Genomic DNA, 14,335 nt, shown 5'->3' with positions numbered 1-14,335 from the left:
CTTTAATCACTAACATCGTACCTGATCTGCTAAACATCGTACACGGTTTCTAAACATCCGCCAATCTCATGATGCGTTTGGTTTAAGAATAGAAGATCCAGTCTTGATGTTCTCAAAACCCATACCTCAAAACCCCACGAATATCAACAATAAATCAAGATCCGCCCTCTATGTATTCAAACCGCTCATTCTAACCTATGATCATTTTTTCATGAAAAGAAAAAGGATTTTTTGTTTCCTTGGTTCTGTTTACACAATCGATTACAATATCCAATTCATGGGTCGAACTTTTAATACTGGTTTTTCAAACCGTAAACCGGATCGTAAAAGTCCCAAAACAGCTAGACCGAACTCCGAAGGGTATAAATCCCAAACCAGCTAAGGGTGTAAGGAGTGGTTAAACACTTTGGAGTGGTAAACTAAAAAACCGACCAATCAGAGCGCGCCATGTCAATCAGGCAAAAGTGTTTAAACTTTGCTGAAAATTGTTGGCAATGGTTTAGACACTTGGTGAAGTGGTAAACTATTTTTTTTAAAAAAAAAGGAAAAAATTGTGATTGGTTGAGATAGGAATGGACCCCACCCCACCACACACACCCTCTACTTCACTGCATCGGCATCACACCACCGATTTGGTAAACTTGGAAGCGGCAAACTTTGTTGGTGGTGGTGTTTACCGAGTGGTAAACATGTTTGTCGCATGTTGCCGATTACCACTCCGTATGCCCTAAGAGCATTCACATCAACTTCTTTGTTTTCATCCATAAAATTACACTTACACTAAAAGTCAGTATATTTTTTCTCTCATTTTCAATTAAATAATATTTTTTATATATTTATCGTTACATTTTCTCTCTCCTCCACTCACAACCACTTTCAAAAAATATTAAAAAAAATAAATGCGGGAAACAATGTTTTCTCAATATGCAACGAACAGTAACATTTTTTCTCTCTTCTTCCACTCACAATCACTTCCTAAAATTTGCAGAACTCACTAACAAATATATGGAGAACCTATTATGAATGCTCTAAGTAGGTTTGCTTTGATTTGAAAGGTTCAATCCATGTCAATGATGTTTGTAAATCCTCGGTTATAAGAATTTACAGTATTAATATATGATAAAATGAAAAGTGAATGAACAGTAACATTCACTTTTCATTTTATATATATTAATTTTTATTTATTATATGATTTTTTTTTATATTGAGTAATACCTTATATTCATTTATTAGACTATGAGGTATGGGGCGAGGGTTGGGGCGTGGTTTGGGTACAAATGCCCAAGTCACCACCCCGGGTGGGTTTGGGTTTCGGCATGGCCCCTTGAGCGGGAGTTTCAGCCCGGGCGTTGGGCATGCCTAGCGGTCCTCCGTGGCCGGCTCTCATTGGCTGGGTTGGCTAGGCCTTAGCGGTAGGTTTAAATTTTAAAAAATAACCGTTTTGCAAGTCACTATAAAACCCCCCAATCCCACCGCCTGTCCACATCGCTACCCCAACCCTTCACTCCACCTACCCGAACCCACTAACCACACTTGATACCGGCACAACGCGATGAAGGGCCGCCAACCCGGTGAGACCCGTTGCTGGCCAGAAGCTTTCGCTAGCTACCGGCACAACGTGGGGAACGACTGGCACAATTTAAACTCGTGCCAACACAAGTGGCGCGAGCTACGACCGAAGCTCTACCGTTTTAAAGCCTACTACGATAGCAGCCCGGGTGGTGATATAAGTCACGAAAACCGGGTGGCGGTGGCCAACATCGAGTTCCGGGGCAAGGAGCGGAAGCCGTTTGACAAGCTCGCCCTGTTCGAAATCTACCTAACACTTTAGGCTTTTTTTTTATTAACCGGCCCAACACGTCACTCACCAGCGGGGAGGCTCGAAGTCCACGTGTCAATCCATGTCCCAAACATGAATCCTGTAATTTTTACAGTGATTAAGTGGTGAAACAAGAGTTAGGGTCTACGTTCAGTCTTTGCAAGAAGTAAAACAGTTAAAAGAAGAGTTGCAGGATGACGTCGATCGAAAACACCAATGCCTTTCGCGCAACACGTGTCATTGAAAAACACTAGTTTAAGTTAAAAGGTCTTTGTGAACAAACTCTTCTTCCTTCCTCTAATTCTTGTATCATTTCTCTGTTTATATTTCCAAGCCCTTTCATTTTATAAAGTAATAAAGCAATATAAAGTTACAAACACGTACAAAATTATGAGTGGATCATTTTATTTTTTTTTTAATTTATTTCCGATTTAGTCACAACAACTTTAGTTGAATATTCGACAACAATACATGAACTACACAGAAACTTTAAACGTAGTGTAGAAGAAATCAATTGCTTCTTTTTTAAAACATAAATAAAAAGTGAAGATTATAATAATAGTTGAGTAAATAATAACCAAACACAAATCATCACTTAATATTTTATTTACTTGGAAGCAATTCCATTCATATATAAACCTCCGTTCATTCTGCTACACATCCTCTCAGTCTTGAAATCAATCTTTGTATTGGCATCAACTTCAAGTCTTTTAATGTGAATTTGGGATTTTGATTATTTGATTCCAAAGTTGATGATGTTCAAAGGAATGGAGTTGATTACTTCTGTTTTTGGTAGAAAATCATTCCTAAAAAGAAAAGATAGTGATGCAGGGGAAGCAGGTTTGGTTGATCTAAACTTTGGTTTGAATAATGTTGTTTGTGTTCTTATGGTTGAATAGCCGAGCCGAGCCCGAGCTTGACCAGGCTCGAGCTCGAACTCGATTAACTTATGAGAGCTCGGACTCGAGCTCGGCTCGATTCGAGCTTTGTTTTCAAGGCTCGAGCTCGGCTCGTTTGTATTTTCTTAAGCTCGAGCTCGGCTTGGGCTCGGTTCGTTTATTATCTGTTAATTAATATATTGAATAAATATAATATAAATAATGGACTTTTTAGGCTCGTGAGCTCGATAAATGAAGCTCGGGCTCGGGCTCGTTTACTAAATAAGCTTATTTTTAGGTTCGATGTCGGCTTGTAAACAAGTTTGAATACTTATAGTAATTGATTTTATGATTATTTGATATTTTTTTATTGAATTTATGTTGCTTATTCTTCCTCATTAGTTTCATTATTTAAAATTACAATGTGGAGCTTAATTTTTACTTTTAGATTCAATCTGAATCAACATTTTAATCTTAGCTCATGTGTTTCTTAAAAATAAACTCATTATAATGAATTAACACCCTTTTTATCCCTTTTCTTGAATCCAAAAGTCATATTTCAAGAATAACTTTATGTTTTAATGTTATAGCGCGAGCATTAGAAGAACTTAGAGGATCACTCTACAATGAACTCCGAACATCAGAAGGAGCTAAACGTCAACAACAACGATTATGTGGCCCTGTTGTCGCATTAACCTTCAATTTCTTGGTTTCCGTTGGAATCATCATGGGAAACAAACTAGTCAGTATAAACCCTAAACACTAAACCTTAAACCTTAAACGCTAAACAACTTTTGTAGTAAAAAGTTTTGGTTATGTGATTACAGGTAATGGGGAAAGTTGGGTTTAATTACCCAATCCTTTTAACCTTAATCCATTACACATCTGCGTGGCTGCTACTCGCGGTTCTCAAGGCTCTGTCCCTCTTGCCACCGTCTCCTCCAACGAAAACGACACCATTCTCGCTGCTTTTTGCTTTGGGAGCAGTCATGGCTTTTGCTTCTGGCTTGGCCAATACCAGTCTCAAGCACAACAGGTATCATTGCAAAAATTATTTATTTTTTTAATAAAATGATTTCAAGATTTTATGTCGTGTCAACCTTTTAGGCCCGTTCCATTCTGTAGCTAGCTTTTTTTTTAATCTTATATGTTTAACCCGACAGAGATAAATATTTTGGACTCATGGTTTCAACAATTTTTTTAATTTGTGGGTTCTAGTATTTATTTACTTTTTTGCTAAATATGCAGTGTAGGCTTCTACCAAATGGCGAAGATTGCGGTTACTCCCACCATTGTTGTTGCAGAGTTCATTCTTTTCAGAAAGATTGTTTCTTTTTATAAGGTTACACACACAAAAAAAAACAGTATTTGTAACTTTATTGAGCTTTCTCATCACATATATAATATCTGAAATTGACAGGTACTCGCGTTGGCTGTTGTTTCAGTTGGTGTAGCGGTTGCAACCGTGACAGATTTGGAGTTCAATATGTTTGGTGCGTGTATAGCGATTGCATGGATAATCCCAAGTGCCATAAACAAAGTATTGTGGTCTGATCTCCAACAGAAAAGAAACTGGACCGCTTTAGCGTAAGTGGTATTGTAAGACCATGTACATGTACAGAGCCTAGGACCAAGCCTGGTTTTTTTCTGAGAAAAAATTAAGTAAAAGTTGTATTTGGAGGTGTCAAATGTATGGAGTTTTTGGAACCCAAACACAACTCATACATTTATTCGTGTCAGAAACATCAACCTAGCCTGGACACAATTATAATCGTGTAACCCAAACAAGACACATTTAACTCATCTGTCTAAACGTGTCAAAAGGGTTGAGGGGTGCTAATCAAGTTGTAAAAGCAATAGGCAAGTTAGTGGATTGAAACAAATAGGTTTTGTGGGTCATAAACAGGTTGACATGTCGAGTTGCTTAATCAAAAAGGTTAAAACATACCAACCCAAACACGGACCCTGATATGAGTTGCTTAATCAAAAAGGTTAAAACATACCAACCCAAACACGGACCCTGATATGCATGTGCGTGTCATGTTTCACATTTCAGAAATTGTCATCTCTCGTCCCCTGTTTTAGTTAGTTGGGCCTAGGCCTTAGTGGGTCAAAATCAGGCTTGATTGGGCCTTGTGGGTGGGTCAAAGTCAAGCTTTGTTGGGCCTTGTGGGCTATCATTTCATTCATGTCTAAATAGGCTTGCTTTTCTTGGTAGGTTGATGTGGAAAACAACCCCAATAACTATATTCTTCTTGGTAGCTTTGATGCCATGGTTGGACCCACCAGGAGCATTATCCTTCAAATGGAACCTCAACAACTCCATGGCAGTACTCATTTCTGCACTTCTGGGCTTCCTCCTGCAATGGTCCGGAGCGTTAGCTCTCGGGTGAGTAAATCACCGAGTTAACTCGTACAAAATTTCATAACGAGTCAACTTAGTAACCCTCTTTGTCTGTGCAGAGCAACATCAGCAACATCACACGTGGTATTAGGTCAATTCAAGACTTGTGTCATCCTTCTTGGAGGCTACTTGCTCTTCAGTTCAGATCCCGGTTATGCAAGTATTTGCGGAGCCTTCGTAGCAATTTGTGGGATGTCAGTTTACACATCGCTCAACATAAACGAGACTCGAGACACAAGTAATCACATACCTAAGCAAACATTTGATAATCAAAACGAAAAAACTGTAGCTAACGGTGTATGATAATCGAGCTTTTCAAGTTCTAACATCGCATTCTGACTAGAAAACTTTGATACGTTTCACAATCACAACTGCCCCTCATGAATCCCTACCTAGTGTTTAAAAATCACAATGGCCCAAACTTTGTATATATACAAATTGGGTCAGTCAAAATATATCCTATCTTCTCCTTCCAAAAAAACATCAACATGATGTAACAAACCTAAAATCAACCAGTCCCCGTGTTCACTAATGCGGTGTCGTTATGGTTTATCTGTGGTGCATGCTGATGTTGAGAGTGTTCAATCGTACCGCCAGTAGGTGGTGGTTGTTGATACATGAATGGCGGTTGTATGGTAGATTGAGCGGTCATGGTCTGTGAAGAATGATAAAGCGCAGCAGCTTGTAAAGGCGAAAAGGCCGCCATGTGTTGTCCATGTGGGAAGCCGTAGAAATAATTTGGCAGTATATTTGGTAAATCGAGAGGTGCTTGAGCCCGAGCTTGTGTATCTTCAACCTGCAAATTGGTGCAAAAACCAATGATTAGTTATATGATATGTTATTTTGTCAAGATTAAACAACTTTCGCCCCGCAACTTAAATAACAACCAACTTTAGCCCCGCAACTTTAATAATGACATGTTTAGCTCCTTAACTAAAACAACTTTAGTCTCTCAACTTTAATAATAAACAACTTTAGCCCCTCAATTTTAATAATGACATGTTTAGCCCCTCAACTTTGATAATGACATGTTTAGCCCCTCAACTTTGATAATGACATGTTTAGCCCCTCAACCACATTATACAACTTTAGCCCCTCAACCACATTATACAACTTTAGCCCCTCAACTTTAATAATGACATGTTTAGCCCCTCAACTACAACATCAAACAACTTTTAACTCTTGTCATTTGCTTATTTTTATCTACATTTCAAACCCGATGTGGATCCCGGGTGGTAACCCACTAGTTTGATATTAAGAAAATAGGTATCCAACCTGTTGAACCGTTGAAAGAATAGTGTTATCTTTTGTTTCAGATGCGGTATTATCTTCGTTACTTCCTTGTTTGTTCTGTGAAGGAGTAGGTATCGTCAGCCCTGCTGTTGCCGCCATATGATGGACATTGACAGCAGTTGGTGGCAGTGATGGCTGAGGGAAGACACCGTGGGTCAACAAATGGGCATTTGGCGGCAAATACATATGCGGGAAATACGGGTTATAAGGGATGTAGTTTGGATATGGTCTGAAATAAGGAAACAGCGGTGGGGATAACGCTAAAGTACTCTGGCTAGCGATTGCAGGTTGTGTTACCGGAGACTGACCCACTGAAGATACAGCTTGAGAGTGCCCATTCTGCATAGATAAACAGTTGACACAAAACATAAGGATGCGTAAAACATAACAAAAGTGGATAACCTTAAAAACCTTATAACTGTGATACTGAAGTTCTAAAATAAACTCAAAGCAGTGTTCAGTTGATTCAAACACATACATATGAACATCCAAACATAATCATATATTGTACTTTTTATGATAAATTAAGAACCTAAACAAAACAAGCTGTGACAGCCAATGTATGTTTTTGTATCTGGATTGTAAATTGGATAAAATGTCCGGGTTGGGTCAAACGAGCTAGTTTTGTACGAGCTGATTGGGTTTCACCAGAAACAGTTTTGATCCGTAACTTATTTTAAGTTTTACAAATAGCTGTTTAAAGATTATTTTCACTAGGCGTGAGCAAGTTTAGGTCCGGACCGAAAATAACCGAGAACCGAACCGAAAGTATACCCAACCCGACCCGAACCCAAGTACCTAGGTATTTAAATCGGTTCCAATTCTTCATATAAAATCGGGCCGGGTCGGTTCTTTTCATGGTGAAACCCGACTTGGACCTATGGACCGGAACCGACCCTATATTAAAGGTAGTGAATCGGTTCTGTATTTTATGTTTGATCGGTTCTCGGGCCGGGTCAGGTCGGGTTTTTCCTTTTGCTCACCCCTAATTTTCACTTTTACAACTATATTTATAATAAAAAAATGTTAATAAAACTTGTGCATAAAAATTTGAATAAAGTACATGGTCTCTATGGTTTATCAAAATTTTAGATTTGGTCCCTAGTTTTCCAAAAGTACTCAGAAGGTCCCTGTGGTTTGCACTTTGTAACACATTTAGTCCCCAGCTTTTTCTAAAAGTACATGAATGTTCCCTCTGGTTTGCAATTTGTAACGCATTTAGTCGCTAACTTGGACCTGCTAAAACCTTTAAATTTGTTGGTTGGGGACTAAATGTGTCACAAAGTGCAAACCACAGAGACCATCCATGTACTTTTGAAAAGCTAGGAACCAAATCCAAAATTTTGGTAAACCACAAGGACCATCCATGTACTTTAGTCTAAAAATAAAATTTGGGTGACTTCTAATTAGTTTGACGTGTAAAACATAACCCAAAACGACCCATTAACAAATACGAGCCAAACTACCACAACTAAGTAGAATAATGACAACAGAAAACATATATACACTAAAAAAACAAGATCAAAGGGGTCATTGCAAATACTGTAATAGACAACAAACTTGCCTGTGGCTCAGGTAAATCAAGTTGCACAAAATGTGGGCCCATAAGAGGTGGCATATAACCATAGTAGTCCCTTGTGGTTTGAAGAACCGGAATATTCTGAAATCCCGTTGAAGGGGGAGGGGGTACTATCTCCACCGTCTGCTCGTGTGTTGGAGCAGAAGATTCAGGTGCGATGTTATCTTCTAAACACGATACATCTTCAGAAACATGATCTTGAACTTCACCTTCCTGCGCTATTGCGGAAGCGTTTCCATTGCTGTCACCATAAAAAGTGAAAAAAATCAATAACATTTTATGAAGATTAGACACACTTAATAACATGTATGATGCGAAGGTTAAAAAGAAAACGTGCTTCTACCTCAAAGAAGGTTCTTTTACAACTTCGTTTTGCTGAGTAGATTCAGTAACGGAAATAGGCTTGCAATCATCGATAGTGACATCCAAAGTTCCGAATACGAACTGACTTTTATATTTTTCGGGAACTTGTATATGATCAGGGAAAATAACAGCTTGGTGAGAAGATAACGTCAACTTCTCCAACATCACATCAAGTTTCGAAGCTGATATAGTCAACTCAGATTCTTCTTCGGGAACCAAATCTATATGATCAAAGACAGTCACTATATGTAAGTTACAAAAACAGAAAGATCATCAAAAACAAACAATGCTGCAGTAATTACCATTTAGAGGCTCTTTTAATGATTGAGGATGCTGCTGATTATCCTGAATAGAATTGACAACCTGTCCGCTGTTTTGGGTTGACGACAAAAGAGGCTGCGAAGAATCTGAGATCTGGTTCTTTTCAGCTACGTTCGACTTTCGGTCAGAATCTACAGCTTCTGCGATAATGGAAATGGTACCTGTACCTGACTGATCAGCAGTAAACTTCTTGCCAGCTGGAATTCTTGCATTTGATTCATTAGAACCACTACGTTTTACGATCTCACATTTTATTGTACCCACAGCGCACATGTGCTTGGTGTTCTGAGATGAAACGACAACATGATCCGAGGTAGGGGATGCGATATCTAAAAGCACAAAAGTAGTCAAATAAAAGGGAAACGTTAGTCAACTTAAACATTGTGTGACGGCAAGTTCATTGTTAATCAGTTAAACAACTAGTTAGTTAAGCCTTGAAATTACCTGCAGGTGATACAGATGCAAGCTTATGGTTGTAATTCCCATTGGATAAAGCTGGTGTACCATTGACATTGGCACAAGAACTGTAAAAAGTACAATGTCAGATGCTTAATAAGTTTAAAAATTTTGAAAAAGAGCACACAAATAATGTGTTTATATAAACACTGATGGTTGAGATGAAAAATTTACTTTGACACATGTACTATGTTGTTTTCTTTTCCCATATGACCTGGCACGGCTGGCTTCAAAACCTTCTCTACGCGATTAGTAGCACCATATTCCTTCCCGGAACTCAAATTTCTCCCACCGCCAACATCTGAATAGACGATAAAAAAAATCAAGCTGAAATGACAAATAACGTCACTCTCTGACAACTCAGCATAACGAAAGTGGTCTATGGCATAAGAAAAGTGAATGGTAAATTCGGATAGATGAACGAATACGAAACTTGTAAATATTTTTGTATAAAACTGTAATCATACCTTCAAAAACTTTTGACGCGTAGAAAGTCCCTCGCCCACCCTTATCTCCCCTCCATTGATTACCCCGTGTCTGTTTATTCTCTTGAGAAACATCACTGCTTATCTAAACAAAATTAACAAATAATTTGTCATGCCACAAAGAAAACTAAAAAGATTCCCTTCTTCCACTTCCAACTTAGTTACAAAAAAACTGACCATCACTTAAGATCTTCTGAGTGAACCAGAAATACCAAATTTCATTTAAATTTGCAACTTTGTACTTACATTAAAATTTAATAAAAATGTGTGAGAGAAAGCTAAGCTGCACAACTTACGATTTTTCGCCGGTCGTGTTTCTTTTTAACCACATGAAAAGTATCTGCAAAAGCAAAACAAGAACAATCACTTTCCACAGAATAAACCAAACAAGATTCTCTTCTCACAACATTCAACACTTCAAATACAGCTTGTTTGTAGGTCCTTAATCAACTTTTACATGCAGTCAAACATATATACGACCCGATCAACAAAGTCGTATACATGCATCATTATTAATGAAAAAAAAATTCCTGTAAAACAACCAATAAAACTTCTGAACCTTCACCATGAAAAAACACTGAACAACTTCCCATATCAGGCTACCATTTCCCCTATGCCACAATCACAATGTCAAGATAACTTCATACATTCATTCAGAGCCATTAATAATAAGCAAAACTATAAGTAAAACTGTTAATATGTAGAAACATTGCGCACAATAATCATAAAGAGAGAGTATATAGTACAGATTGATCCAAAACCAGCACATCCATCAAACAACAAGCCTTGATTCAACTGCATACGTTAAAACAAACATTAAACCCTAAATCCTACTTCAACACAAACATTCCTACAAATAACAACTTAATTCAATCACAAACAGTCAATCAACAACTAACACAAACAAAAATCAACTGTATTGAACGTTTTAGGGTTTTACCGATATACAACAGCCTCTGAGCAGCTTCATTAGCATCGAGATTACACTCTTTGAGCATTGTATAGACATCCTCAACGCTGTGCTTTCCGGCAATCTCTCGAATGTCGTGAATCATCTTCAATCTGCGGGTAGCTTCGGCGGGATCCATGGCGGAGTCGATGAGGGTGGAGTATACGAAGGCATCGGTGTGGTTGTGGGTTAGGGTTTTGGTGACTTGTTGAATAAGTTTACGGGCGTTGTGAGGAATGGAAACCCTAGCCTCGCCGCTGCTCATGGTGGTGGGGGTTTAGAAGGAGGAAGAAGAAGCGATGCGAACGAGGGGGTGGAAAGGGAAATGGGAGTAATAATAATATTATTATTTATTATTATTTGGGGAGATGGGAGGTCGGTTTGTTTGTTTGGGGTGATTTGAGTTTTGATGTGTGTATATGGGAATGAATGATTTGTGGGTATTTATGGAGATTTGTTTGCAATCTTTTTTGGGTATAGATGATAGATGCAATTTTTTAAATAATGATGGTGATAGTGATAAGTTTAAAAAATTGTGAACCAAACATTATTTTTTTTCCCACAAACTATCCACACATTTTAAAACTCATTTTGTCACTTTTGTATGTAAACAACCTGTATAGGTATATAAAATGTCAAGGAATGTCCAATAAAACTCGTATACACTTATATGAGTTATGTTTTTCAATGACATGTCAGTTATACGACTAATATACACTTATACAATTTGTAGACACTTATAAGGGTCGTATACATGTCAAGGAATGTTATAGTTTTGTGTTCAAATTTAAATGTATATGACCCGTACACAAGTTGTACATATAGTAAAACCTTTAATTTTTTATGTTTTTCTTCTTTGAAGTATACATAAAAATTAATTATTGTGTTTTTTTAAATGATTATTTTTAATGAAGCTTTTATATTCGTCTTTGCTATCACATCCATCTTGTACATTATCACATTCAACTCGCACAATAAAAGCAGTTTGAATAACAGGGTTCTTTTTTGTCATCTTAATGATTATAGACAATCTCCAAGGACACCAAGAGTGAGAGGAGTGGAGGTGAGGCGAAACGACAAGGCATGACATGTGTTGTCATGCAGACATGCGATGTCGAGCAAGAACACCGCACCATCCCTTTGTGGTACTATGAATTCGAGAGTTCATCGGGATTGTCATGTTGAATGGTCTTGGAGCCATTGAACTCCAGCGGTTATATAAGACCATTTTTTTATTAAAAACAATCTATATATACCGCAACTATCTAGAGATATACCATTTTAAACTTTGATTCTCTCTGAGAAAAATGGATCCAAACAATCCATCTTGAGTCCTTTGGTGTGGACTATAATCTAGGAATCAACTTAGCACTGCTTAGATCGATATTCCGAGGATGACAATATTTATATAATATAAATTTATATAATATAAATTTGTAACATTTCTAGGCATATAGTTTTGTACATTTAGCTTAGTTGGTGTTTCATGCTTTAGTTAGTTGTACCTTTAGTTTAGAAGGTTGTAGCTTTTGGTTTATTATTATATAATAAGAATTGACTATTACCTCTTTGGTTTTTTTATGGTTTTTATATTGTAGTAAAAAAAATCTTTTGTTATTTTTTAGTTAACATGGTTTATATGGTCTTCAAGTTTTGTATTTTTATGCCACCTCGCAATATAACTTTGTGTTTATATGTTTCTATGTTTTATGGCACATGACAGTATAAATTCACATTTTTGTTTTACAATTTATACCCTACGTTTTACGTCACGTGGCAGTATAGATTAATGTTTTTGTTTTACAATTTTTTGACGTCGTTTGCTTACCACTTAGCACAGGTTTGCGACTTACGTGCCCGCAACGCGGGTGTTAAACACTAGTTATATTTACTTTTAATAACATATTTTTAATTTTTATTCCTATTTTAAAACCATATACTTCCTTTACCATTTTTTAATAATTCTTTTTTCTTTTTTTAAAACATATATTAATTTATCAATTAATTTGATACTTCTTTAATAATTTACGTTTGTAACTTTTTTCTAAAAACTTGAGTATGTAGTTGTGCTTGATTTTTCCCTCAACATTCCGTTATAAGCTGTGTTAAAAACGAAGTTGTACTCAACATAAAGTATTTATTTGGTATCCTAAAACGATACGATGATAAACTAAACCGTTCTAATGGTTTGACTTTCTAAACAACATGCATTATTTTCAAATCACGTTTGTTTTACATTATTATTTGCTCAGTTTCGCCGCAACATGCGACGTAAAAAAACTAGTTATAATAATGAAAAAATATTAGGACTTTCATAATAAAAAATATAGCTGACAAAGCATTTAATAATGGAATTGAAGTCAATCCATTCAAAAAAAAATTTTGAAAGGCGGCGATTTATAAAGACAAACTTAAGCAAGATGCTCAAGACATAGAGTACAGTACAGGAAAGAAAAAAGGAAAACAAAAGTAAAACGAGTTACAGGTTACAGATTCATATTGAATTCGCGCCATTTTGCCCATTCAGTTTTAATTGCAGCCGCCCTTGAAGAGACCCACAAGAATGAAAGCGATTTAATCTCCCCGATTACTTTGAAGACTTGGTGCACTCTGTTTCTGAATACTGTTTCATTACAAGCCAACCAAAATGACCAGCAAACAGCCGCCACCACCAAGTAAATTGCCTTCCTTTTGTTGCTTGATACTCCAAGATTTCTCACAAATTCCAAAAGCTCCACTACGCTTAGTAGGTAACGAGGTAAGGGAACTTTTATCCATAACGAAATGCCATTCAGACTTGTTCTGCAAAATCGCATGTTACCAGGAGATGGTCAGTAGATTCGAGCCCATTACTACACATCATGCAATATGATCTGAGGGAATCGGAATTTTGCGCTTCATTAGAGCCTCCCTAGTTGATAATGATTTTATATACTAGTATGTAATGTTTAATCATCTTTTTATCTATTATTATTATTATTATTACTGTATATTACTGTATATTAAAAAATCAATTGAAATGAACAGTACTTATAATATATTATAAACATATATTAATAATAACTATTATTTTATTTACTTTCTAAGTTGGATAAGCTTGGTGTCAATCAATACTGTTATCGAAAATACCGGTACGGTCCGGTTCATTACCGGTACATGAAGGTAAAAATCGGTACCAACCTTATACAGAAAACGCCAAAAGTCGGTACCGGATTGAGTTTGAAAATCTTTTAGTTCGGGAAATTCGGTACTGCTACACGGTACCATTTGCTCATCCCTGATCAGAGCTCCGTGGCAACCGATACCGAAAATACCGGTTACGGTACCGATATATGAAGGTAAAAATCGGTAGCGAACCGGTACTAGAAACGCCAAAAGTCGGTACCGAATTGGTACTTAGGATCCTTCTGTTCGGGAAATTCGGTACCGGTACCCAATATTATTTGCTCATCTCTGACCACGGGTTTCATACGAACAACATTATTAACATACAACTTTTTTGATTGATTTTCTTTTGATTATTTTTTACATGCTTTTACATTTTCTTTTTATTCTTGTTAGTGGTTTCGTGTGCAACGCGCTCGTAGTGATTTTAAAACACATGTAAACACAGACTAAATAACAAAAGAAGTTCGCCGCAACGTGGCTAGGGTGATAAACCTAGTTATTATTATTATTATTATTATTATTATGTAATGTATTGCTATCAAGTAACTCACAAACTTCCAGTGCTTTTTGAAGGTGTGTTTTGAATCATTTTTCACACCACTATGTAAAACGGGAAAACA

The 14,335-nt window shown here is 36.9% G+C and overlaps 2 protein-coding genes across 3 annotated transcripts; one reads left to right on the top strand and one right to left on the bottom strand.

The window, feature by feature from the left end:
- Positions 1-2,476: 2,476 nt before the first annotated feature.
- LOC110890070 (nucleotide-sugar uncharacterized transporter 2) lies at positions 2,477-5,565 on the top strand. The gene is made up of 7 exons (XM_022137639.2): positions 2,477-2,659; positions 3,288-3,439; positions 3,525-3,733; positions 3,946-4,039; positions 4,118-4,284; positions 4,916-5,086; positions 5,161-5,565. Exons 1-7 carry the CDS (start codon positions 2,572-2,574, stop codon positions 5,402-5,404), a joined length of 1,125 nt encoding a protein of 374 aa, XP_021993331.1. The 5' UTR covers positions 2,477-2,571; the 3' UTR covers positions 5,405-5,565.
- Positions 5,371-10,961, bottom strand: LOC110890069 (GBF-interacting protein 1). 2 transcript variants are annotated; one of them, XM_022137638.2, is made up of 11 exons: positions 10,539-10,960; positions 10,345-10,393; positions 9,895-9,938; positions 9,581-9,683; positions 9,288-9,414; positions 9,102-9,181; positions 8,639-8,986; positions 8,317-8,557; positions 7,959-8,214; positions 6,377-6,733; positions 5,371-5,897 (listed from the first exon to the last, which is right to left on the bottom strand). In XM_022137638.2, exons 1-11 carry the CDS (start codon positions 10,605-10,607, stop codon positions 5,610-5,612), a joined length of 1,962 nt encoding a protein of 653 aa, XP_021993330.1. In that variant the 5' UTR covers positions 10,608-10,960; the 3' UTR covers positions 5,371-5,609. The 2 variants fall into 2 exon arrangements, with proteins under 2 accessions (XP_021993330.1, XP_021993329.1); XM_022137637.2 differs by lacking the exon at positions 10,345-10,393 and having other exon boundaries at positions 10,539-10,961.
- Positions 10,962-14,335: the final 3,374 nt, after the last annotated feature.

The sequence above is a fragment of the Helianthus annuus genome, chromosome 11, assembly GCF_002127325.2.
Source record: "Helianthus annuus cultivar XRQ/B chromosome 11, HanXRQr2.0-SUNRISE, whole genome shotgun sequence".
Classification (NCBI taxonomy): Eukaryota; Viridiplantae; Streptophyta; class Magnoliopsida; order Asterales; family Asteraceae; genus Helianthus; species Helianthus annuus.
The sequence above is the reverse complement of the archived record's forward strand: the minus strand, read 5'-3'. Positions and strand labels throughout refer to the sequence as shown.